This window comes from Physeter macrocephalus, chromosome 18 (assembly GCF_002837175.3).
Source record: "Physeter macrocephalus isolate SW-GA chromosome 18, ASM283717v5, whole genome shotgun sequence".
Lineage (NCBI taxonomy): Eukaryota > Metazoa > Chordata > Mammalia > Artiodactyla > Physeteridae > Physeter > Physeter macrocephalus.
In genome coordinates this window covers 69,739,416-69,764,917 of record NC_041231.1, presented here as the reverse complement: position 1 = coordinate 69,764,917, position 25,502 = coordinate 69,739,416, and the positions used below count along the sequence as shown (strand labels likewise).

The 25,502-nt window shown below is 41.8% G+C and overlaps 1 protein-coding gene and 1 non-coding gene across 2 annotated transcripts; both read right to left on the bottom strand.

Annotated features, from left to right (window-relative positions):
• Nucleotides 1-647: 647 nt before the first annotated feature.
• Nucleotides 648-13,765, bottom strand: SNRPC (small nuclear ribonucleoprotein polypeptide C). The gene is made up of 6 exons (XM_007106290.2): nt 13,692-13,765; nt 13,299-13,341; nt 7,605-7,713; nt 5,209-5,298; nt 3,846-3,950; nt 648-989 (listed from the first exon to the last, which is right to left on the bottom strand). Exons 1-6 carry the CDS (start codon nt 13,697-13,699, stop codon nt 865-867), a joined length of 480 nt encoding a protein of 159 aa, XP_007106352.1. The 5' UTR covers nt 13,700-13,765; the 3' UTR covers nt 648-864.
• A 10,068-nt stretch (nt 13,766-23,833) lies between these two features.
• Nucleotides 23,834-23,968, bottom strand: LOC112064395 (small nucleolar RNA SNORA70). The gene has a single exon (XR_002891507.1). It is a non-coding gene; the product is annotated as a small nucleolar RNA SNORA70 (small nucleolar RNA).
• Between the last annotated feature and the right edge of the window lie 1,534 nt (nt 23,969-25,502).

Genomic DNA, 25,502 nt, shown 5'->3' with positions numbered 1-25,502 from the left:
ATTGTAATTCTGAGTGATACTGCCAAATTGCCCTCCCCAGAGGTTATACAATTTTCACTCTCACTTGTATGAAATAGTTTAGATTTTACACTGAGCTGAATATGAACAGTGGCGATGGCTTACTTTCTACATGCCTCCCTGAAAATATCCTCCTTTTATAGCCTAGTAACAAATAACATTCTGCAAACACCTTCTGCACCATGAAAATCTGCATAGTTTTTCCATTACTAATAGAACATTTTCTGACTATTTGAAGTCCAAGAAAAAGAGGAGCTGAGTGAAAGGAGGTTAAGGCAATTCTTGCTGCTGTTAGCTGACATGCACTCACCGTGAAGCCTTTTTCCCTACTTTAGCATAAAAGAATTAAAAATTTCCACTCACTACACAAAGTATTATTAGTGTGAAAAATTAACCAGGTGCTGTTTATTATTTTAATCAACAAAAGCTCTACAAGTGTTGGATTTACGAGTTTTTGCAAAAGAGAACTTTACTAAATAAAGACAAGGTGCCCAAAGAGACCCACTCTACAGCTAAGGGAAAAGAATGTCATACAGAGGGCATGCTGAAGAAAGAATGAGCTAGAGAAACACAACTGGACTCTCCTTTATAATACAAAAAGAATACAGAGGGAGAAAAAAGGGAACACATTTTTAACTAAAAGAACTGATAATTTTATTTTCACATTTCACAATACAAATGAAAGTTGCTTTTTTGTCCCACCAGTCCCCTCCAAAACGACTCTCTCTTTGATAGGAAGGGAAGCAAGTCTTCCTTGTCATCCTGTTAGAAAACATCCCGAGTCACAGCACCATGATCTCCTGGTGAAGGAATATAAAACTGATATAAAGAGGCTCCCCAATCTCCTTATCTGTCTGGTCGAGTCATTCCTGGCCGGGTGGGCACCATCATGGGACGGGCGGGAGGTCTCATCATTGGGGGCCCAGGCATCATTGGCATGTGGCCTCCCATAGGCGGCCTCATTCCAGGAGCTGCAGGTAAAACAAAGGAAAGGAAAACAGACAGTCAAAAATACAACTTAGGAGAGCTCGATGGGACTTCAATTAAAGACAAAAAAGTAGCCCCCCCTGCAAAATGCTGGAAAAAAGACATACTTGACAGAAGAAATGCAACAAATTCATCACATCTGTAAATTACTTAGACATTCTCAAACAAAAAACAAAAAGGTCAACACAAGAACCATATGGGAATCATGATCTAATGATAGTAAGGGGGAAACTATTAATAGACTGCTTTCCAGAAATCACCAGGGACTAGTTCTCTAAATTGACCTTTTTTTCTCACTCAGGGAAATTCTCAACTAAGTCACATGTTACTCAGTCAGCTCTTTTAATCAGTTCTATCCACCATATAACCAGGAGCTATTTCATGAATGTACACAGGCACAGAGGACAATCTTACCACTAAGCGTTTGTTCGGAGTTGTAGGAAAGGTGAGCAGGAGGCCCATGCTGAGAACCTGTTAGTAACCATACTTAGCTCAAGTCAAGAAAAATAATAGGCAATAATGTGATTTATAACAATTAGCGCACACACACAAATCTGATTTTTCTAATAACATTTCAGAAACTATTAATGAGTTTTTTTAAAGTGTCCCATCAATATACCAGCCAAATAAATGAGTCAGGGAAGGGAGGGCAAGCAGACAGGTGAGGGTTGGGGAGGAATACAGGCAGCTTCACGGGAGTGGTAATGTTCTACTTCCTCAGCTGGGTGGTGGGTTCATGGTATTAATTGCATTACTACGCCTTATAATTTTCATGTTACGTATCTTCTTTTTAAATATCAAATTTTACCTAATTATTTATTTTCAACTAAATCATTTTGATTAAAGGCTTCCAATAAATGCTTCAAGAGAAAACTATATTTAAAGTTGAATATAGCCTTATCACAAAAAGTAAAACACAAGTATACGCAAAAACACAAAATCCAACAGGTAGAGAATTAAGATAAATTTCAACAGAAACAGAAAATACTAAAACTTCTAAATATCTTATTAAAAAATCCCTCCATAACATAACCTGTATTCAGCATTTCTTAGAAGAAACTGATCTAGACCAAAGACTGAAAATGAGGCCCCTGAAAACTTTTTCTTTGGTCTCCATAATGCCTTAAATCTTAATTAGTTGTCAACATTGGCAATTAATATGTCTTGTTACTAATAAGTAATTCCAGATTTCTTTTTTCATCTTTTTATTGTGGAAACGTTCAAACATACACAAGCATAGAAAAAAAAGAATATAATGAACATCCATGTACCCATCAACCAGCTTAAATAATTATCCACCCGAGGGCAACCTTGTTTTATCTTATCCTCACCCATTCTTATCCCTGCCCACCTCCCAGCTACTCAATTATTTTAATGCAAATCCCATAATTTTATTATTTTATCCTGGCTAAAAACAACAACAACAAAAAAAAAATACTCAGGCAAATTGGCAACACTAAGCCTGTATTCTCAAATGTCAACCACAGGTTGACGCTGAGTTCTAGAAGGCTTCTTTACATGTGACAAGCATTCCCCAATTCACATCCCTAACCCCTCTAGAAATGTGAATCTGTGATCCCAATTTAAGAACGCAAAAGACATCTGAATCACTTAGATTGTGTTTTGGATTCACAAGCCAGTAAGGCAGGAATTCTCATTATCTAAACTCTCCCACCCCTAAATGATACCCACAGCAAGCATACTGAATGTTTCTGGCCAGGAAGCCACTCTAATGCCTTTGCACCTTGTCTTACCAGTTGAGTTGTAGGCTTCTTATGTCAGTTGTAGTTACTCTAATTACATAATTTAATTATTCTGCAAACTGATGAAATACGAATGTAGAAAAAGAACTATTTCTATAAAAACTAAGCTGATAATAAGAAAGACTCAGGTTGGGCTTCCCTGGTGGCGCAGTGGTTGCGCGTCCGCCTGCCGATGCAGGGGAACCGGGTTCGCGCCCCGGTTTGGGAGGATCCCACATGCCGCGGAGCGGCTGGGCCCGTGAGCCATGGCCGCTGGGCCTGCGCGTCCGGAGCCTGTACTCCGCAACGGGAGAGGCCACAGCAGAGGGAGGTCCGCATACCACAAAAAAAAAAAAAAAAAAAAAAAAAGAAAGACTCAGGCAAATCATCCCCCAAAAGTACTCACAAATTTGGTAAGTGGAAACGATCATAAAAAATAGAAACTAAATTGCCTCACAAGGTCTCTAACCACTTCGAAGAAAATGAAACTGAAGTTGGTAAAGGACGCGTTATGAGTATGGCTTTCTGGTTTATGCAAGAAATATATGGTGTTCCAGTCAGTAGACTCATTCTCAAAGAAAAGGCCCTCACCATGTAGCAGAAAACTCTGCAAATTAATGTACATTTTTGTTTATGTTAAAATAAAATGTTTGAGGCATAAGTTTTTTCCCCTTCTTGAATAAAAGACTAACTACCAGGCCTAAGGCCTTTTTCATAAATACTAATTAATCTAGTTAACCTGCAAGATTAAATCAGCAATAGGCGGTAGCTCTGCTGCAAATCAATACCACGAAAAGCAGCAGCACAAATATATATCTACCTTTCTCTGCATTATAAATGGCCAAAAGTCAGGAGGGGGTGAGGAAAAAGGAGGGACAGAGGAGAAGGAAAAAAGAGGCAGTCTTATCCTGCTTTCAGTTGCACAAGGTCTTTGGATACCATCCAATTACACTGATAAACCAAGTATTTCTTTTTATCATTATAGATTCACCAAATGTAATTTGTTGCAATACATTTAGACAGCTAATTAAGAATTCTATTTAAATGGAAAGCTAAAACACAATGGAGCATCCAAGAAGGAAAGAGATTCAAACTTACCAGGTCCCACTGGCATCATCCCAGGAGGAGGAGGGCCCATCATTGGCATCATGGGAGGGCCCCCCATGTGGGGTGCTGGCATCATCCCAGGGCGAGGAGGACCCGCTGAAATAAAGAATGGGGCCTGAGGCTGAGATATGCTTGTATATTAATGTTTTCTCTTCTCAATGAAATAGGGCCTCATGATCTGGCCCATATTCTGTAATAGTTCTGTAACTTCTTATGGTTTCTTTTATAACAGCAGATTCACAAAAATCAGTGGACTACAAAACTTTAGTTTCATTATGACTAAAAAACAAGAACAAGCCTGGCTAGACAGAAGTGTAAAATAAAGATAAGTTTCCCAGGTTAAAAAGATTCCAACAGTTTAAATTTTTAAAAGAAGGGTATTATACCCCTGATGAACTTAAGCCACAAGTACCTAATTTCAGATCTTTTTTTTTCTTTTCCAATCAAAACTAGGTTTAAGAGAGTCTCTGGAAATACGAAAATGCTTCCGCACAGATATTCCTGAACAATAACAATCTGGAACAACTTATATGTCCAACAATAAGCAAATGGTGAGACTAATTATGTACATTCATACCACTGACTATTCTACCATTAAAAATAATGGAGTTGAGTGCCAGCCAGTCAGGATAGAGTAGGAGAGAGAGCCTGTGAGCCTGATCAGGTCCCAGGATGGCAGGATTCCAAGAAGGGTTTGATGGGTCACTAGTGGTCTACCTGCATCAGTGTGCAACTATTATAAACAGCCTACTTCTCTGTGTTTATATCCATGATAATTTACAGGACTGAGTTTAGGTCTCTGAGTTCAATTTTAATCTGAACCCTTCCAGGAGGGCCAAAGAACTTATGGCCTAGTTGCTCAATGTCCTCCTGTCTGTCATGCAGAAACAACAAACCTTCCCAGAGAGGAGAGTCCTTTGATCCACTCCTCTTTTAACTATGCAATTTTTGTCTTTCACAGGTATATGTTGGTTTTAAATGAGTTACAATATTGGGAGAGAGACTGAGGAGTTTATCAGCTACATCAATCCTCCAGTGTTGTATTCATAGCAGTAAACAACTCAGCAGCAATACCTCTTTATACATGAGCTCATCTAATCACAGGTACATTCTGAGCTTTCCATTGACTCTATCTCAGACCCACTTGAGATGCCACAAATATAATACCCTAATAATAAGGTAATCAGAAGGTAACTCTAAAGATAGTTCAGAAATTATACCACTGAAGTTGTTTTCTATTACTGCCTATATATTCATTTAATGAACATCTGAAAGCCAACTGTGAGATAATCTAACAAAATCAAGGATAATCTGCCCAGTTACACCCCTTAAGATAAAAACTTTATAAACTTACGGAGACTGGGGGGAGGTGGAATCATTGCCCCTGCAGGAGGAGGAGCAGAGAATGGAGTAGGAGGTATCTTTCCTTGTTGGAATGCAGCGGCTTTGGAGAGTGAAACAACAAACAGTGAATGAGAATTCAACAACCCATTTATTTACTAAAATAACCACTTTCTTTTAAATTTTTAACAGTCCCATTATTTCACTCTAAAAAGCATTCATCTAAGATTACTACATCATGGTCTCCACAGTTTTTAAATCAACTTTAGGTACTCAAAAGCTAAAACTGCAATTAACTGGTTTACTGGTCTGGGTTTTTTAACCTGTTTTTATTTCATCAGCATTCCTATGGATGAATTAACTATGAGAGACTAGTTAACTATGAGTGAAAACCTCCCACCTATAAATGTCTTACCAAAGAGCAGCAGTCATCTTTAATCTGTACATGTAGTTTACACTCAATTCAAGCTGCTCATAGTTTTGTTTGAAAAATGTGTGATAACTGCCCAGAGGCCAGGCTTTGTAAAATTTCAATCCTTCCTATATGTGCTTTCCTCCATCAAAACAATACACCATTTTGGTTTACCTGTTTTGAAATTAATGCACTGAGGTAAGAGATGTAAAAGAAACAAAGATTTCAAAGCAAGAGCCTGCTCCGAAGGAGATTATGATCTTGAAAAATGTCCAATAAAATTACCTTTTAATTTTTCTTTCAGACAATATGAGGCACAAATGAAAACAAAAGAAACTGAAGATTGTTTATATTTGGTTTGGGAAAGGAGTCATACATAAATACTAAAATACACACTCATAAAGTCTATTCCTGAATTTGTTAGCCCTTCCCAATTCAGGGCAGCCTGCAGCCCAGACACTCCCCCGTTCCACTCCAACCCCACAAGTACAAAGGAGATCAAATTACTCAAGTAGATCACTAATTCATGAGAACCAGATCTAAAAAATGACCTAGAGCAGAGATTTATGAACAGCTATCATATTCCTCCAGAGCCTGTGCTCTCTAAGGGATCACATCCCCCAGCAAAAGCCTTTTCCAATCAAAAGTCACCTCCCACACATTGTGTAGGACAGCTTGTAAAGGCTGAAGAGGGAGTGGCTAAGTAGTGGACTCAACATCAACATAATCCTGAACTTGATGAGGTATGCCCCCAAGGGCTTGCTTCTTATCCTCTAAAAGTCTTCCATCAAAAACATTTACTCATCTTAAATTATTCGGCTGAGCACAAAAAATAACAAACATAATGCTAACCTTTAATGCCAGAAAATTCTAACATCTTTTCAAATAGAGGAGAAAATGATTACATTATATTTTTTCCAAAATGAAATGAGACAATGTCTGAGATTTGCTCCTTAATAATCCAGGAGGGGAAAGGGAGTAGATTGCCTCCACAAGGGGCAATTCTGTCCCCTTGGGAACACCGGGCAATGTGTGAAGACATTTTTAGTCACAACTGGGCATTGCTATTGGCATCTAGTGAGTATAGGCCAGGGTTGCTGAACAGTCTACAATGCACAGGACAGCCCTCAACAAAGAATTATCAGGCCCCAAATATCAATAGTGCTACGTTTGAGAACTTTAGTATAAATGAAACAAGACTGCCGCAGCAGAGTGAGGAGGGTGTGGCAGCCATGGGAGGTTTATTCTCTAAAGTTCTCCTTCTATTGTGCTTAAAATTTTCCATGATAGTTTTGCTTTTTTTAAAAATAAATAAAATCACACCACAATCAACGTCCACATTTGCCTGCCAGTTCTGGGTACAATGAACGATTAGGAAAGGCCATGTTTCAAATACACCAGGATGATCTAACATAAAAATGCAGTATCTCTTTCTGTCAGCGCCTTGGACCCAACTATCCTAAACAACAAAAATATTCTTAATTAAACAAAAAGAGTATGGCATGTATGGCAGGGGTCCAAAATATACCCAAACTATTCTGTCACATCAGTTACTTCCTTTGTGACCAGTTATCTTTGCCAGGACAACAAAGAATAAAATTCTCTCAAACTCTTCAAAGAGAGCTACAAAGTCACCCCCACCTTTTCCTATTACAACCGGAAAATAGATCTAAAAACCATGGCTCACTACAAAGGAGGTTCTGCATAAATGTGCTACAAAATCTGGCCCACATCAATAGTGAAATATCAGGCAACTCATTCTTCTCTGCCCAAATTCCCAGTCTAATCAATACCTGATTGCTCTAACCTCAAAAATTAATATTAATGTTTTCCTATATCCCTGGGAAACGAATGACCTTCCACTTCTTTGATTCAGCACATCAGAATGCTCCTATTTATCATTCAGAATGAGTTGCTTCTGTGAAAAACAACAGAGAGACAGCGACAAGAAAGAATGGGACCATTCTACCACATCAGAACAAGAGACTGAAACGCACTTGTTTTGTCAATCAGGCTCTGAGCCTGCTCTTCCATCCATTTCTGATAGTAGTCTTTCACATTCTCTTTGTGTTTCCTACCACTGCAGTGTGTCTTTCTCACAGATGGCTGTAAAACAAAAGGTTGTTATCAGTCAGAGAAACAAATATCCAAAACCAGAAAATTTTTAAAGCCTTACCTTTTAATAGGTAGCCTGGCTACCTCTAGCAGCCTTAGCTGGTGCCAAAGCATCACTTAAAAACATTATCCAGCAATGTACTGTGGTAATTTACCTACTGTATTTATTATCTAAACCAGGGGTCAGAAAACTATGGCCCATGGGCCAGCCACCTGATTTTGTGGAAAAAAAGTACTGGAACACAGTGGTGTTCATTTGTTTATGTATAGTCTATGTCTTGTCTCTACAACAGCAGAGTTGAGCAGTTGCAACAAAGACTGTATGGTCCACAAACCCAAAATAATTACAAGCTGGCATTTGAAGAAAAAGTTTACAATCCACTGATCTAGAAAACAATATCATATAATGCCCTTTCTTAGGCTATTCTACAGTAAAATAATATAGCTTATATACATTTAAATAACACTTTATGGGGATATATTCTTTTAAAGGACCATGGGTCTACAATATAGACTCCATGTGAATCACACACAGACCTTTGTCTCTAGCCCACTAATCCTTTTGTTCTTTCTTTAACAGTTTTATTGAGGTAAACTGACATAAGATAAACTCCACGCACTTAACCTTTTGGTTTTTTAAGTTAACATTTATTTAACTCTTACTACATGCCAGACACCATGCTATGTACTTTACAAGTAGTGCCTCAATCTCTATAGAAATCACACGTGCATGGTACAGTGGAATACTAATCAGAAAGAAGGAATCACTGATACATACGATACGGACAAATCTAAAAAACGTGCTGAGCAAAAGAAATCAGATACACACAGAGTATACAAGGATCCATTCATATGAAGTTTAAAACCAGTAATAATGATTTTTAGTCATAAACACCAGATCAGTCAATGCCAGGGGTGCAGGGGATTGACTGCAAAAAAACAGGGAACTTTCTGGAGCGATGGAAATGTTCTATATCTTGAGGCATACATCAAGTTGTAATCATTTGACAAGTCATCAAACTGTACACTTAAAATGTGTGCATTTAATTGAATATAAATTATAATTCAATAAAATTGATTTTAAAAATCACAAGGTTGGACTTCCCTGGTGGCACAGTGGTTAAGAATCCGCCTGCCAGTGCAGGGGACATGGGTTCCATCCATGGCCCAGGAAGATCCCACATGCCGCGGGGCAACTGAGCTGGTGTGCTACAACTACTGAGCCTGCATTCTAGAGCCTGCATTCTAGAGCCTGCGAGCCACAACTACTGAGCCCGCAAGCTGCAACTACTGAAGTCCATGCTCCTAGAGCTCGTGCTCCGCAACAAGAGAACCCACCGCAACAAGAAGCCTGCGCACTGCAATGAAGAGTAGCCCCCGCTCACCACAACTAGAGAACAAAAGCTTGCGCGCAACAACGAAGACCCAATGCAGCCAAAAATAAAATTAATTAATTAATTAATAAAAAAATAAAAATCACAAGGTTATTGGGACTTCCCTGGTGGTCCAGTGGCTAAGACTCCACCCTCCCAATGCAGGCAGCCTGGGTTTGATCCCTGGTCAGGGAAGTAGATCACACATGCTGCAACTAAGAGTTTGCATGCCACAACTAAAGATCCCACATGCCACAACCAAGACCCGACACAGCCAAATAAATACATTTTTTTAAAAAATCACTAGTATGGGGCTTCCCTGGTGGCGCAGTGGTTGAGGGTCCGCCTGCTGATGCAGGGGACACAGGTTCGTGCCCTGGTCCAGGAAGATCCCACATGCCGCGGAGCGGATGGGCCCGTGGGCCATGGCCGCTAAGCCTGCGCGTCCAGAGGCTGTGCTCCGCAACGGGAGAGGCCACAACAGTGAAAGGCCCGCGTACCACAAAAAAAAAAAAAAAAAATCACTAGTATGTATAAAATAGATAACATGAGAACCTGCTCTATAGCCACTCTACTTCACTTCGCTGTACAGCAGAAACTAACACAACACTGTAAAACAACTATACCCCAATTTTTAAAAAAAGTTAAAAAAATTTTTAAAAATAAAATGGTTGGTTCTACTGGAAAAAAAAGAAATTAAAAAAAAACCATCCACTGCATGCAACTCAATTGTGGGGAAGGACATTTGAATTTTTTAAAAAATTTATTTATCTATTTTTGGCTGCGTTGAGTCTTTGTTGCTGCGTGCAGGCTTTCTCTAGTTGCGGTGAGCGGGGGCTACTCCTCACTGCGGTGCGCGGGCTTCTCATTGCGGTGGCTTCTCCTGTTGTGGAGCATGGGCTCTAGGTGCATGGGTTCAGTAGTTGTGGCTCGCGGGCTCTAGAGCACAGGCTCACTAGTTGTGATGCATGGGCTTAGTTCTTCCGCGGCATGTGGGATCTGCCGGACCAGGGATCGAATCTGTGTCCCCTGCGTTGGCAGGTGGATTCTTAACCACTGCACTACCAGGGAAGCCCCAGGACATTTGAATTTTCACAGAAGAAAAATAAGAAAATAAACCCTTTACCTACTTAAAAAAAAAAATCACAAGGTTATTATCTTCTGTTTATGCTTAAAGACTTGTCTCAAGGGGCTTCCCTGGTGGCGCAGTGGTTGCGCGTCCGCCTGCCGATGCAGGGGAACCGGGTTCGCGCCCCGGTCTGGGAGGATCCCACATGCCGCGGAGCGGCTGGGCCCGTGAGCCATGGCCGCTGAGCCTGCGCGTCCGGAGCCTGTGCTCCGCAACGGGAGAGGCCGCAACGGAGGGAGGCCCGCATACCACAAAAAAAAAAAAAAAAAAAAAAAAAAAGACTTGCCTCAAAACACATAGATGGTAAGCAGCAAACTAAGGCCTGGAATCCAGATCTCATTCAGATGCTCCTCACAGCTGCCTTCCTCCCTCCTAACTCTCTTCATGTGACTGCTTCAGCAGCAGCATATACAACCAACGTCATGTGAGCAAAACTCTTTTTTATGGTCGGTATCTCAAAATACTGTTCCCTGTCTCCCAAGCACTGCTTACACTAATACCACAATGATGCCTTAAGCCTAATAACAAAATCATGCCTAAGAACCAGCAAAAGCTCAAAAGTTACAGCACTGAATGTTTTATACATTCATACTGAACGTTTTATACATTTCAAAGTCCACCACAGGGACTGCTTCAATCACTATGGAAACTTCCTATTTTCACAAGGTATCATGTTAGAACAGCAGTATTACAAGGATTCCTGACATTTCTCATAAAGAGATATTTATTATAAAGAGAGACTTTTCCATTCTCTGAATTCTAGCATTAGCAAGATGAGTGAGTATATGACAATATAGCACTGGAAAAGGGTAGAAAGGCATAGCCCCCCATACTAACAACTTCAAAAAATTATGACTAGGGGTTTGACCTAGAGAGGGGGGTTAGGGACACAAAACCAAAACAAAACAAAAAGATGGGGGATCTATAGGCAAGCTACTACCACTACCAACTTACTGGAGGAGTCTCCTCCAGGACAATCTATAATAATATTTAGAACTATTATTTCTTCAAGAGGAACCACCCTACTTACACGTTCCACAAATCTATTAATGCTGAACTACGTCTAACCACGTGTTAGAAAGAATTCCAAATGAAGTGACAACAGAGAAATTATTGGCTAGGTTCTTGCAGCTACTATTCAAGATGACATCATGATCGAGTTCTAATTTCATCAGGTCTCTGCAGAGGCAGCAAAGTAGAGAGCTGCAATTCTGAAGGTATGGCTCACAGACACCACTCAAAGTGCAAGACAGACCAGTGAATTTTAATGTTAAAAGAGCGTATGACATGGTTTCAGATTCCACACTGCAACTAGCCATGTGCTGAGTTTTGGTGCAATAATATAAAGTAATAAAGAATATCCACGATTGTCTAAAAATGCTATTAAAGTACTCCCATATCCATGTGAGGCTGGATTCATCATATACTTCAACCAAAACATAGTGCAACAGATTTAAAGTAGAAGATGAGAAACTGCCAGCTTCCATTAAGTCAGATGTTACACAGGATTCCAAAAATGTTAAGATGCCATTCTTTGTACTGAATTTTTTGTTTTGGAAAATAGCTATTTTTCACTTTTAAAGTGTTATTTGTATTACAAGTAAAAAGTCTGTTATCATTACCTTTAAATGAATTAATAAGCATTTTTTAAGTTTAAGTTTTACCTTCAAATACAGCAAATTTTAATGGATATAACCCACCTTTTTTTTTCTTTCTGAATAATCCAGTAATTTTTAAGAGTGTAAAGGGACCATGAAAAAAAAAAGTTTGAGAGCTGCTGGCATAGAAGCTCTGGAGTTAGGCTGCCTAGACTCATCTTCCAGCTCTATACAACTTACTGGTTTTGTAACATCCAGTCAGTTATTTATCCACACTGCCTCAGTTTCCCCCTTTGGAAAATGGGAGATAACATCAACCTCATAGGATTAACATGAGCATTAAACAAAATGATACATGGAAAGCATTTGGAACACTGCCTGACATACAATAAATATTCAATCTTAGTCGCTGTTATTATTTGTTAAGCAGTTTTTAATCAAATCAAAGTATTCGGTTTAAAACTTAGGCATTTCTTTCCAATTTAATCAGTCAAACATTTAAGAGCCTTGACACAACGAAATATTTGAACTTTAGAATGTTTTCCTAGAATTTTTACTTGTCATATAAATTTTTTCATCTTTAAACTTGCTAAAGCTTTATTATTTCGGGTCTCCATTGAAAACACTGACGGAAGACTAATAACTTTGAATTATGAAGACAGTTACAGAAGAGTGGAAAAATAAACACCCCAAAGTATATTCTCCAAGCAATAGCCCTTAAACCTTAGCAAGATGAAATGCACAAATTACAAAATTTTTAAAAAATCTAATTTAGGGAGTTCCCTGGTGGCCTAGCAGTTAGGATTCCGGGCTTTTACTGCTGTGGCCTGGATTCAACCCCTGATCAGTGAACTGAGATCCCACAAGCCGCACAGTGCAGCCAAAAAAAAAAAGCCTAATTTATTACATATAAGGCTTTTCTTAGGTTTCCTTTTATTAAAAAAATAACTTTATTGAGCTATAATTCACAGATCATACAATTTACAAATTTTAAGTGTACAATTCAATGGGTGTTCGGTATATTCACCGAGTTGGGCAATCATCCGTACAATCAAATTTTTTTTTAAATTATAGTTGATTTACAATATTGTATTAGTTACAGGTGATTCAATATTTTTGTAGATTATGCACCGTTTAAAGTTACAAAATAATGGCTATATTTCCCCTGTGCTGTACCATTAGCTATTTATACACAGTAGTTTATACCTCTTAATCCCATACCTCTATCTTGCCCCTCTCCACTTCCCTTTCCTCACTGGTAACCACTAGTTTGTTCTCTAAATCAATGAGTCTGTTTCTGTTTTGTTATATACATTCGTTTGTTTTATTTTTTTAGATTCCACATACACGTGATAACACAGAGTATTTGTCTCTGACTGACTTATTTCACTAAGCATAATACTCTCTAGGTCCATCCATGTTGTTGCAAATGGCAGACATATATGTTTTTTGAAGCTGAAAAGAAACACTACTTACAGAGTCATGGGTGAGGTATGTATCGCAGTAGTCACAATAAAACCTGGAAAGAGAAGGAAAGTAGAGAAAGGGAAAATGACAACCCGCTATAGATGCCCATCCACCGAGGTGCTGTTTATTGAAGGTAAAATAGAAAATAAAGTAAAAGACTTATTCACGATGCGAAGACATCAAACAGAGCGTCCTGACACAAGCCAAGCTTTTGGGTTGCCTTACGGAGAGTCGACCTCCACACTCGTAAAGAGGTATCTAGAAATCCGGGTCTCCCTTCCTCCCCCAGACCCTCTCGCTCCCCCAGAGGCTCGCGGAGCCAGAACCCGCTCTGTGCTCCCCCACAGGGCCACAATCAGTGATCAAGACCGCGAACACCCCCAGATTCCGGGCCCCACTCACTTAGGCATGTCGCTCTGCAGGCCGTTGGCAATTCCGTTCCGCGCCGGCCGGAAGTGACGCGCACAGTGAGCGCCGACGCGGCGGAAGCGATGAGTAAAATGCGACTGCAGAAGCCCCACCCAGTCATCCAATCCGCCAGCTGCGCTGCGCCTGAGGTACGGCTTTGTCGGAGGAGCGAGAGGCGGGGCTTGTCCTGCTCCTCCCTTCACCTAGAGGAGGGTGGAAAGGGGGAGTATTAAGTGTCCCTGCGAGGTTCAATGCACGGACTTGTGGCCGCGATTTTCGATGCTCCCGGAAGCATGTCATTAATCCTTTCTTTCGACAGTTATCTAATGGGTGTCTGGTATGTGCCAGGCACTGCTATAAATGCTAAGAAGCCAGCAGTGAACAAAACAGACAAAAATCCTAGCTTTCTTGGAGTTGACATTCGAGTTGGGGAAGACAAATACAGTAATAAAGTCAGTGTGTAGTGGGTTAGATGGAGCCAAGTGCTATGGGGAGGGAGGGAATGAAGCATGGAAGAGGGGAGTTCAACTTTAAATAAAACAGAAAGCTTGCTGAGAAAGTGATGACTGAGAAATGATAGGCTTCTTAAAGCAAGAAAGCCAGGCGCAATCCATTTTACATAGTGTCTCTTTTTTTGAGTCTCATAAACCACTGGAGGTGGCAGAATCCCCAGTTTCAAGTCTCGTGGCTGCTTCCTAGCTGTGCTGCATGTGCAAGTTATTTAATCTTTCTGACTCTGTTTACTCATCTGAAAAATATGAATAATAGTTCTTACTTGTAGGCTTTGAGGAAGAATTAGATGTGAAAATGCTTGTAAAGCTTTCCGTACAATGTCTGTACATACTAAGCCCTCCACAAATGGTATTGTTCCACAGGAGGAAACTGTTAGAAGAAACTTGTCCAGGGAGTTCCCTGGTGGCTTAGGGGTTAGGATTCCAGGTGAGAAATGGAGTATTTCCTACCATATCAGTAAACAAAGGATGTCACACTCATTAGCAATTGCAGCCACCACTTTTGTGAGCTGGTGAGCCCTGAGGGAACTGAGGAAGGAAAAAATACCTGCCATCTAGCAGCCATCAGATTGTGGCCACTCCCTGCCGTGAGCCCTGAGGAAACTCAGGATGTGAAAACGCAGGACACTGGGCCCCAGATAGCTGATGTGCATATCAGAGGAAAGATTTCCGTGAGCCCAGACTCTTGCATCTTCCCATACATAGAAAAGCACTAAATGCCTCTACTTGGAATATCTGATTTTCTTTAATTAACAATAATCATTTGATGTTCAGACTACCTGCCCTTTGTTGCAAAACTGCTATATAACCTGGCTCCCTGCCTCGCCTCCTCTGAACATTTCTCTCAGGTTTACTTGAAATGCTGCCTCCTGGGCTTGAAGTCCTAAAAATTCCTGCTGAATAAAACAAAACTCTCAACTTTTAGGTTGTGAATATTTTTTAAGTTGACACAGGCTTTCACTATCGTGGCCTGGGTTCAATCCCTGGTCAGGGAACTAAGATCCAGCAAGCTGCGGGGCAAGGCCAAAAAAAAAAAGGTAACTTGTCCATAGGGATAACCCGTTCTGGCAACAAGGCCAAACTTCCAGCCTGGTGTATCAGACTCCAAAATGGCCTGACCCCTCTTTCGGAAAAGGAAAATAGTGTTGGGAACTGGGGAGAAGAAGCTTTTGCTTCTTTTGTTCCATATTCTCCGATGGTGGAGTTGCAACCAAAATAATAAAACCTGGTGCTTTATTGGAATATTTACTATGTCCTAGTGAGACAGGAGATAGATGGGCCCCAGGCTGAACAGTGTGGACAGAAACTCCATAATAGCAGAAACTCCATAAAAGCAGGATGATGGAGGAAGCTGGGCCCTGCCCAGATAAGAGATAAAAGACCACATATTCCTCATTCTTGAAGTCAAGGAGACCTCCCTGACTACACATGCACAGAAGGGCTCCTTGGAGATCAAAAAGGGAGGGGGTGCCACCTCATAGTAAGTGATACCAACTACCCATAGCCCTCTTCACTAGAATCCATCTTGGCTAAGAGGTGCGCAGGCACACAGGGGAGGACCCTGAGATATACCAAATGCGGACTCAGAACCAGGCAAAGCAAGATGATTGGACAAAGGAAACCCAGAAGAAATGCCACATAAAAGTGATTCAAACTGCCACGGGTGTGTGGCTCTCTCTCTGTGAGCCCGCCCTAGTGTCTATCCACATGTACTGTACTCTTTTTCCTTGTAATAAACACTTTACTTGCTTCACTACTTTCAGTCTCTATGTGGAAATTCATATCTTCATAGCTGATGGGTCAGGGCCTTGTCACTGGCCACTGGTCCCTGGTGGTCTAGTGGCTAGGATTCAGCGCTCTCACTGCTGCTGCCCGACCTCAATCTCTGGCCGGGAACCGAAATCCTGCTTCAAGCCACTGTAGGCCAAGGCCACTCTAGATCACTAGGTGCTTTTGTCAACTGACAAAAAAATGCACAGGGGCTTCCCTGGTGGCACAGTGGTTAAGAATCCGCCTGCCAATGCAGGGGACACAGGTTTGAGCCCTGGTCTGGGAAGATCCCACATGCCACGGAGCAACAAAGCCTGTGCGCCACAACTACTGAGCCTGCACTCTAGAGCCCACGAGCCACAACTACTGAAGCCTGTGCACCTAGAGCCCATGCTCCGCAACAAGAGAAGCCACCACAATGAGAAGCCTGTGCAACGCAACAAAGAGTAGCCCCCGCATGCCGCAACTAGAGAAAGCCTGCACGCAGCAATGAAGACCCAATGCAACCAAAAATATTAATTAATAAAAACACAGGTGAAATCAAATTTAATATTTAAAAAAAAAGCACAACCTAAAAGTTGAGAGTTGGGACTTCCCTGGTGGTTCAGTGGGTAAGAGGGTAAGACTCCAAACTTCCAATGAAGGAGGCCCAGGATCAATCTCTGGTTCGGGAACTAGATCCACACACATGACATGACTGAGTTCACATGCTGCAACTAAGAAGAAGTCCACATGCCTCAACTAAGACCCAGTGCAACCAAAATAAATAAAAAAATAAAATTTTTCAAAAAATAAAATAAAAGGACTTCCCTGGTGGTCCAGTGGTTAAGAATCCGCCTTCCAATGCAGGGGACACAGTTTCAATCCCTGGTCAGGGAACTAAGATCCCACATGCCGTGGGGCAACTAAGCCCGCGTGCCGCAACTAGAGAGAGCAGCCTGTGTGTCACAACGAAGAGCCCATGCACCGCAATGAATACCTAACACAGCCAAAAAAATATAAATAAAAATACAAAAATAAAAAATAAAAATTTTTTTTAAATTTTTTTTAAAAAGTTGAGAGTTATGTTTTATTTGGCAGACAAAACTGAAGACGTTAAGCCCAGAAGACAACCTCTCAGAGAGCTCTGGAGGACTGCTCCAAAGAAGTAAGGGAGGATCCAGAATATATGAGTGTTGCGAGAAAAACATCAAAAGATTACTGTTAATTAAAGAAAACTAGACATCTCAAGTTAATGAATTTAACATTTTTCTATGTATGGGAAGAGGCAAGAGTCTGGGCTCATTGAAGTCATTCCTTTGGTATACACCTTAACTATCTAGGGCCAGTATCCTGCTTTTCTCCATCCTGAATCCCCTCAGGGTACACGGTTGGGGATAGCTGCAATGGCTGCTGGCTTGATGCCACAACATCCTTTGTTTACGGATATGGCAAGCAACCTTTTTCATTCACACTTTAAATGAATTACTTTATTTAATCTATTCAACAACACTGTTATTCATATTTCAGATGAGGAAACTGAGATTTAACAAGGTTAAGTGTACCACAAAAATTACTTCCTGGTCTTAAAAGAAAAGTTAACTGCACAATGAAGTTATCAGGCTTTCACCACCTTAACACAGTGCTTAAACTTATCATTATTAATGTGGAACAATCAGCTATTATGTGTCTCCTGCTGGGAGGCTAATATTAAGGAGACACCATCAACTATGATGTATTCTTACCAAAAATGTTTAACTTGGATCTAATGAAGTATGTAGGATAGGCAAGAGGATCAAGCTAAAGGAAAACAAAAGATACTGAAGAGATTCAGAAGTTGGGACATTCTATAGAACAACTGGCCTCTTTCCTTTAAGTCCAAAAATTGTCATTCTAATTAAAATATTTTTAAGAGACATAACAACTAGATGTAGTGTATGGTCCAGGGTTAGATCTTAGTTTGGACAGACCAGCTATAAAGAACACTTTGGGGAAACTGTCTGGGCCTTAACGTTGCAGTGCTACAAACCCACTTTTGTGCAGACAGTCTGAGTTTATTCTTCTTAAGGGGAAGGATTCATGAATTACATTTTGATTTTTTTCCTACTTTCTCTCTGTCCTGATCCTGGGCCAGCTTTGCCCTTAAGTCCATTCCTCACCTTCCCCTGCTCTTTTCAGTATGGCAGTGGGGGCTGATCCCTAAAGGAAGGCTGCATGTCCTGGACTCCTGTGCTGGTTGGGCTCCAGACTGAGTTGCTGGGCTCCGTTAATTGGAGGCACTTCTGGAGATTGGTGGGATCAAGGAAGAAGCCAGAGTATCCCCACCCCCCCACCCCATCCCACCCCCACTTCACCCTCCAACCTCAGGCTGTCTCCTCCTATCTATCTGGCTCCAACTTCTAGCAGATGATCCCAGCCCCTGGGCTCTGATAACACCACCTCCTTCTTCTGCCTCTGCAGTGTAAGGGTGACAGTAACTTCTTGCTATTGCTCATCTCTGGGCTACGTCACTCTTCTCTGTTTCATTAATCCCTGCCAACACCTACATAAAACAATTCTGTGAATTAAATTCCCTGTTTTAAATACTTAGAGCGGGGACTTCCCTGGTGACACAGTGGATAAGACTCTGTGCTCCCAGTGCAGAGGGCCCAGGTTCGATCCCTGGTCAGGGAACTAGATCCCACATGCATGCCACAACTAAGAAGCCTGCAAGCCGCAACTAAGACCTAGCACAACCAAAAACAAAAACAAAAAAAAAAACCTTAGAGTGACCTCTTTTCCAGGACTCAGAGGATGACCTTACCTCCTAGTTCCAAGGGGTATCTCGCCCCAAGTCTTGACTATAGGCTCTATTATCTTGTAAAGCAGAGCTTTTCACACTTTTCCTCTGAGTGTCACAGGCAACTGAGAGAGCTCATTTGTTACCCTCCTTCCCCTAGATCTAGGGTGAAAATCCCAAGCAAGATTGAAATGCCCTTGAACTCTTGTGTGATATCTTTTTTTTTTAAAGATATTTGCCATGTATTTCTTCTTAGGTCTTTTTAAAAAAAAATTAATTTATTTATTATATATATATTTTTTATTTTTGGCTGTGTTGGGTCTTTGTTTCTGTGCGAGGGCTTTCTCTAGTTGCGGCAAGCGGGGGCCACTCTTCATCGCGGTGCGCGGGCCTCTCACTACCGCGGCCTCTCTTGTTGCGGGGCACAGGCTCCAGACGCGCAGGCTCAGTAGCTGTGGCTCACGGGCCTAGCTGCTCCGCGGCATGTGGGATCTTCCCAGACCAGGGCTCGAACCCGTGTTCCCTGCATTGGCAGGCAGACTCTCAACCACTGTGCCATCAGGGAAGCCCTGCATTTATAAGTTTGAAAAATATTGTGTAATTGCCCTCCATTGTAGTTGTATTTACCTGATAATTAATGAGTTTAATGACTTGAAATCATTTGATTTTGTTTAAACTAATTATCATATTTGGTTCATTCAAGTCCTTTTGGAGTTCACTTGTAAACCAAGCTTATTGCTAGTAGTGAAGTTAGGGTTGATGCTATAATAAGTATAATTTTAGGTTGTTTGTTTGTGATGCTCAGTGTAGGGGTAGCAGGACGGCAATATCTAGATCAAACAGGAGGAATGTGATAGCTACTAGGAAAAATTTTATGGAAAAAGTAGGTGTGCTGATTCTATGGAATCAAATCCACATTCATTGGGGCTTGGTTTTTCTGTATAAATATTAATTTGAGGGCATATACAACCTGATAGGTTAAAAAGTCATTGTATTATAATTTTAATTTCTCTTATGAATAAAGTGGAGCATTTTTTCATGTTTAGGAACCTTAAAGAGTCTGCAGAACCTTCTATGCATAGACTACCTTTTCATGTCCTTTGCCTATTTTGTGTATTATATTGTTAGCCTCATCCTTTTCTTTTGATTTGTAGAGAACTTCATATATAAAGAAACTAACATTGCCTGTAATATAAGTCGCAAATATGTTTCCAGTTGTTATTTGTCTTTGGCTTTAATTGGGGTGATTTTTTTTTTTTTTTTCGGTACGCGGGCCTCTCACTGTTGTGGCCTCTCCCGTTGCGGAGCACAGGCTCCGGACGCGCAGGCTCAGCGGCCATGGCTCACGGGCCCAGCCGCTCCGCTGCACGTGGGATCCTCCCGGACCCGGGCACGAACCCGCGTCCCCCGCATCGGCAGGCAGACTCCCAACCACCGCGCCACCAGGGAAGCCCCTGGGGTGATTTTTATCATGAAAAAATTTTTAAGTTTGTATGTTAGTCAAATGTTAATCTGGGGGCTTTCCTGGTGGCGCCGTGGTTAAGAATCTGCCTGCCAATGCAGGGGACACGGGTTCTATCCCTGGTCCAGGAAGATCCCACATGCCTTGGAGCAACAAAGCCCATGCACCACACTACTGAGCCTGCACTCTAGAGCCCATGAGCCACAACTACTGAGCCCACGTGCCACAACTACTGAAGCCCGCGCGCCTAGAGCCCGTGCTCTGCAACAAAAGAAGCCACTGCAATGAGGAGCCTGTGAACCACAACGAAGAGTAACCCCCACTCACCACAGCTAGAGAAACCCCACGCGCAGCAACAGAGACCCAACACAGCCAAAAGTAAATAAATAAATAAATTTATTTTTTAAAAATGTTAATCTGTTCTTTTATAGTTTCTGGGTTTTACGTGAAGGCTTTTCTCTGAGTTTTTAAAAAATTCTCTCATATTTTTCCTAGTTCTTTTATTATGTCATTTTTTCATGTTTATATTTTTTATCTATTTGGAATTTGTTTTAAAGTGTGTAATAGGGATCTAACCTAATTTTTCTTTTCATAACAGTAACCCAGTTATCCCTCCCAGCACCAGTTAATGAATAATCCATCACTGTCCCTTCTAATTTGAAATGTTACTTTTATCATTTTCTCTATAAATTCTATCTCATTTCTGAGCTTTTGGTTTGTTCCATTGGTTTGTCTATTAATGTGCCTCTACCAACTGTTTTTTTTTTTTTAAGTAGTTGTGTATTCAGTATTTTATTTATTTATTTTTGGCTGTGTTGGGTCTTCGTTTCTGTGCGAGGGCTTTCGCTAGTTGCGGCAAGCGGGGGCCACTCTTCATCGCGGTGAGCGGGCCTCTCACTATCGTGGCCTCTCTTGTTGCGGAGCACAGGCTCCAGACGTGCAGGCTCAGTAGTTGTGGCTCACAGGCCTAGTTGCTCCGCGGCATGTGGGATCCTCCCAGACCAGCGCTCGAACCCGTGTCCCCTGCATTGGCAGGCAGATTCTCAACCACTGTGCCACCAGGGAAGCCCTACTAACTGTTTTAATTGCTGTAGCTCATATCTTATCTATGGTTATTTTAATATAAAATATTTTTCAATTACCCAGTTAAATTACATACTTAACTTTATCCTTTCCTAAAAAGAATCTTCCAGCAGTGATAAAGGTGTTACATTTGTCATGTGGTTGGGCACATCCTCTGATACACTGTTGTATCCCAGTATGGTAAGGTTGTCAGCTAAATACACAATGCCCAGTTAAATTTGAATTTCAGATAAACAATTAATAATTTTTAGTAGAAGTATGTCCCATGCAATTTTTTTCTATTTCTGGAAATCCTACTATAGGATACTTGATTTTTAAAAATTCTTTTAGGGACTTCCCTGGCGGTCCAATGGTTAAGACTTTGTGCTTACACTACAGGGGGCATGGTTTCGATCCCTGGTCCAGGGAACTAAGATCCCACATGCCATGTGGCACGGCAAAAAAAAAAAATTGTTTTAGTTACATATGACAAAGCCAACTTACATTAGTGTAGGCAGATAGGGATTACAGAGGCCTAGAGAGCTGGGACCTCTAAGGGTAGATTATCTTCAAGTCTGGTTGACCCAGGGTCTCAAATAATTTTACTCAGTCTCTTTCTCTCTACATCTCTCATCTCTGTATGTCTGCTTTCTTTGGTACGTTGGCCTCATCCTCTCACATCGCAGCATGGCTTCCTCCATGCAACCAAGTGAGATAACCTCAAATATCTCCAAAATTCCATTCTTCTAGCACCATAATGCCAAAAGCCAGGCAGGGGCCTGAATGGCCAGGCTTGGGTGAAGAGTCCTTCTTGGATTGGGATGGGTGGGAAATTGTAATCAACAGTGTCACTTAAATTTCAGGGAGTGAGGGGGGAAGACCCAAGTGTTGGGGGAGTACTGTTTTTTCTTTTTTAAAAAAATTAATTAATTTATTATTTTTTTTGGCGGCACCACGCGGCTTGCGGGATCTTAGTTCCCTGACCAGGGATCAAACCCGTGCCCCCTGAAGTGGAAGTGTGGAATCCTAACCACTGGATTGCCAGGGAATTCCTGCGGGAGTACTGTTTTCAAAGGAGAAGTACGGGAAAGCATTCTGGGCCAAAAACGGTATGCACAGCTGCCACTGTTAGTCATATCTAGCCCAGTTTGCAAAGCCCAACTCAAAGAAAATGCCAATTTGAGGTGGTAATTTCCATTTTCACTACCAGAGGACTAGAGTCCTTAGTGCCTTAGCATCCTACACCTCCCCTCACGTCTTTTCCATAGCTTTCCCCAATGCTAAGTAACAGTAGGTAATTTTCAGTTATTTAATATTTATTCAAAAAACATTTACTGAGCACCCACTTGGTGTTCAGGTCAATGTTGGCCACTGTCAATGGGAAAATAAATAACACACTGTGCCCACCATCAAGTTTCGTGTAGGAGATAAGATTTCAACAAATAATTATAGCATTATATAGTATATGAATATTCATGAAGAAGTAGTATCGTGTAGTGATAATGAACACAGCTTCTAGATCCAAAGTGCCTATTGCTTTGACCTTGGGGAAGTTGCTTAACCTCTCTGTGTCTTCGCTTCCTCATCTGTAAAATGGGGACAGTAATAGTGCCTGCTTCATACGTTTGTGGCTGTGAGGAGTGAATGAGATAATTTTCATAAAGCACTTAGTACATGGTAAGCACACAGTAATTGATGGGTAGTGTTGGCACTGTCAGTAATAAGAATTGGTACTAAAAACCCAGATTTCTTGAATTCCACATCCAGAAATCCTTCCGGGCCACTTCAGAACCACACAAGAGGTGAGCTGTGGAATTAGAGGCATTTTCCCTCTCGCTTCCCATTAGAGACTTATATTTTGCAGCCATCATTGGCTGCTGAGTCTTCTATTAGGCACACTTCAGAATCCATAATTCTTAGTTCCAGTCCCAGACCTCAGGGCCCTGAAATTCAGGGGAAAGACTGAAACCTGGAGGTGGACTTGCCTCTGCTCTCTGAGCTATACTTCCATAGATGTCTCACTGGGGAGGATCTATCATTGTGACCTCGCCCCCTAACTTCTTTTTGAACTGAGACCTCACTACAGTGAGGTGGACTCAGAAAGCTAAAACTTGATCTTTTTTTTTTTTTTTTTTGGACAGGAAAGTAGGATTTATTGGTGGGCACAAGTAAGGAGGGGACAGCGCCAAGGCTCTCATGAGTGCAGGGGCCACCAGTTATCCAGAGGACCACAATTAGGGTCCAGAGGACCACAATTAGGGATATATGTGACCCCACAGCCATCTGGGATGAGCTGTTTTCTGCCACCATGTTTTCAAATTCATCCATTTTAAACTTAGTAAATCCCACTTCTTGGAGATGTGGATCTTCTGGCAGCCAGGGAACTTGAACTTGGCCCTGCTGAGGGCCTCAATCACACGCTCCTTGTTCAGCAGCTTGGTGTGGATGGACATTATGACTTGCCAATGTGGACCCTGGCCACTGTGCCCTAAGGCTTTCCAAAGGCACCGCACATACCCGTCTGGAGCCTAGATTGGGGACAGCATGCCAGTCAGGAATGTCCGCTGGAAAGGGCTGTCTCCAAGGTCCCTTAGGGTAACCCATACAGGCAACAGGCTGCATGCACTACCAAGGAGGCTGCTGTTTGCAGCCATTGCACGCCGGGCCCCCATGGGGAAAAGAGCACAGTCTGCTTAATTGGCTGCAATAAAACTTGATCTTTTGTTTGGAAACAACAGCAGAACATAGGGCCCCAGTTGTGGAAGTTCATGCCAGGCCCCCCAGAGGGGTGTAAACACAGCTATGGCTGGGAACTCATGGCTGTGGCTGGTGAGAGGAAGGGGAGTTCCTGAGGACCTCACCCAACATTTAGCCATTCTACCCTGCAAGTGAAATCAACTGGGAGGTGACGGAGCTCCTGTTTTCCAAGGCCAATGACTGGAGACGAGGCTTTCACCACCTAACCTGGGCAAGTGAGAACAACACCAGGACCATAATGAGGGTGCCCACCTGGCACCTACCGGATGTCAGCAGACCCCATCCATTTTTGCCTGGCCGAGTGAGGAGGAATAATTATTTATTAGTTCTGTTGTGATTGTCTTGCCTCCCTCACAGAAAACAAAGGGTTCAGTGTTGGGAATAGAGAAGCCCAGAGTCCTAGGACCTGAGGAGCAAGTTCTTTTTTTGAACCTCTTCATTAATTGAAGGCTGTTGGACCAACAGGCCATGGTATCAGGAGGAAGCTGGGTCAGCCACTAATCACCAAGGCAGAAGAACAGGTTTGTCGGGGTGGTTTTGAGTAGCTCCTTATTAAAAAAGGGTTATTATACTCCAATAAAGATGTTAAAAACAAATAAAAATTAAAAAAATAAAAAAGAGTTATTACTCACTCTTAGAATGTCTTCTCTTAGACAAATATCATATTTTCCCTGTGAGCCCATTTTATTAGCAGAGGAAGCTTTCAGTCTGACTCTAGGGGGGCCAAACTGGAAAGCTGGAAACAGAAACATAAGTGGCCTCTTTGTGGCTTATGAGGTCGTGGTTCAGAATGAGACACACACACACACACACACACACACACACACACACACACCCCATTCTGCTGTCCCCGGGCATGTTGTTTTTAGTGACGTGGCTTTTACTGGAGAAAGGGGCAGCTAACATTTAGCACCTAGTCTCTGTCACCAATAAACAGTGTGCTTTCATTATATTATCTGATGGGATTTGATTTTGAGGATTTTTTGGTAATAAGGAAACTGATACCCAAAGAGGTGATGTGATCTGAACAAAATACCTACTTATTAATACATGCCAAAGACAGGATTTGAATCCCGATAGAGTCCAGTGCTTAACGCTCTTTCTGTTGAACACACTGCCTGTACATCTGAGACCTTCAAAATCTCTGCCTGAGTGTAAGCCCCTCCCAGTAACTCCCTTACTGAAATGGATGAACCTGATTTATTCAAATATGTACTTCAAAGCACCAAGTACTACAAACCCCCAGCTGGAAGGCCTTCCACATCAAAGGAGCAGCTCCATTAAAAGGTGAACCTTATTGTGTATAATTTATACTTCAGTAAACCTGACTTTTAAAAAGGAGGTGGGGGGTGGGTGGGGGGTGGGTGGGGGGCTTCCCGGGGGCTTCCCTGGTGGCCCAGTGGTTGAGAGTCCACCTGCCGATGCAGGGGACACGGGTTCGTGCCCCGGTCCGGGAAGATCCCACATGCCACGGAGCGGCTGGG

Bases quoted from the DNA above. Each gene is read 5' to 3' on its own strand.
- SNRPC (XM_007106290.2), bottom strand. The intron at 7,714-13,298 runs GTAAGTAGTGTT...TTTGTTTTACAG, and splicing joins CATACCTCACCCATGACTCT to CCATCTGTGAGAAAGACACA. The intron at 990-3,845 runs GTAAGTTTGAAT...TTTTACCTGCAG, and splicing joins GATGATGCCAGTGGGACCTG to CTCCTGGAATGAGGCCGCCT.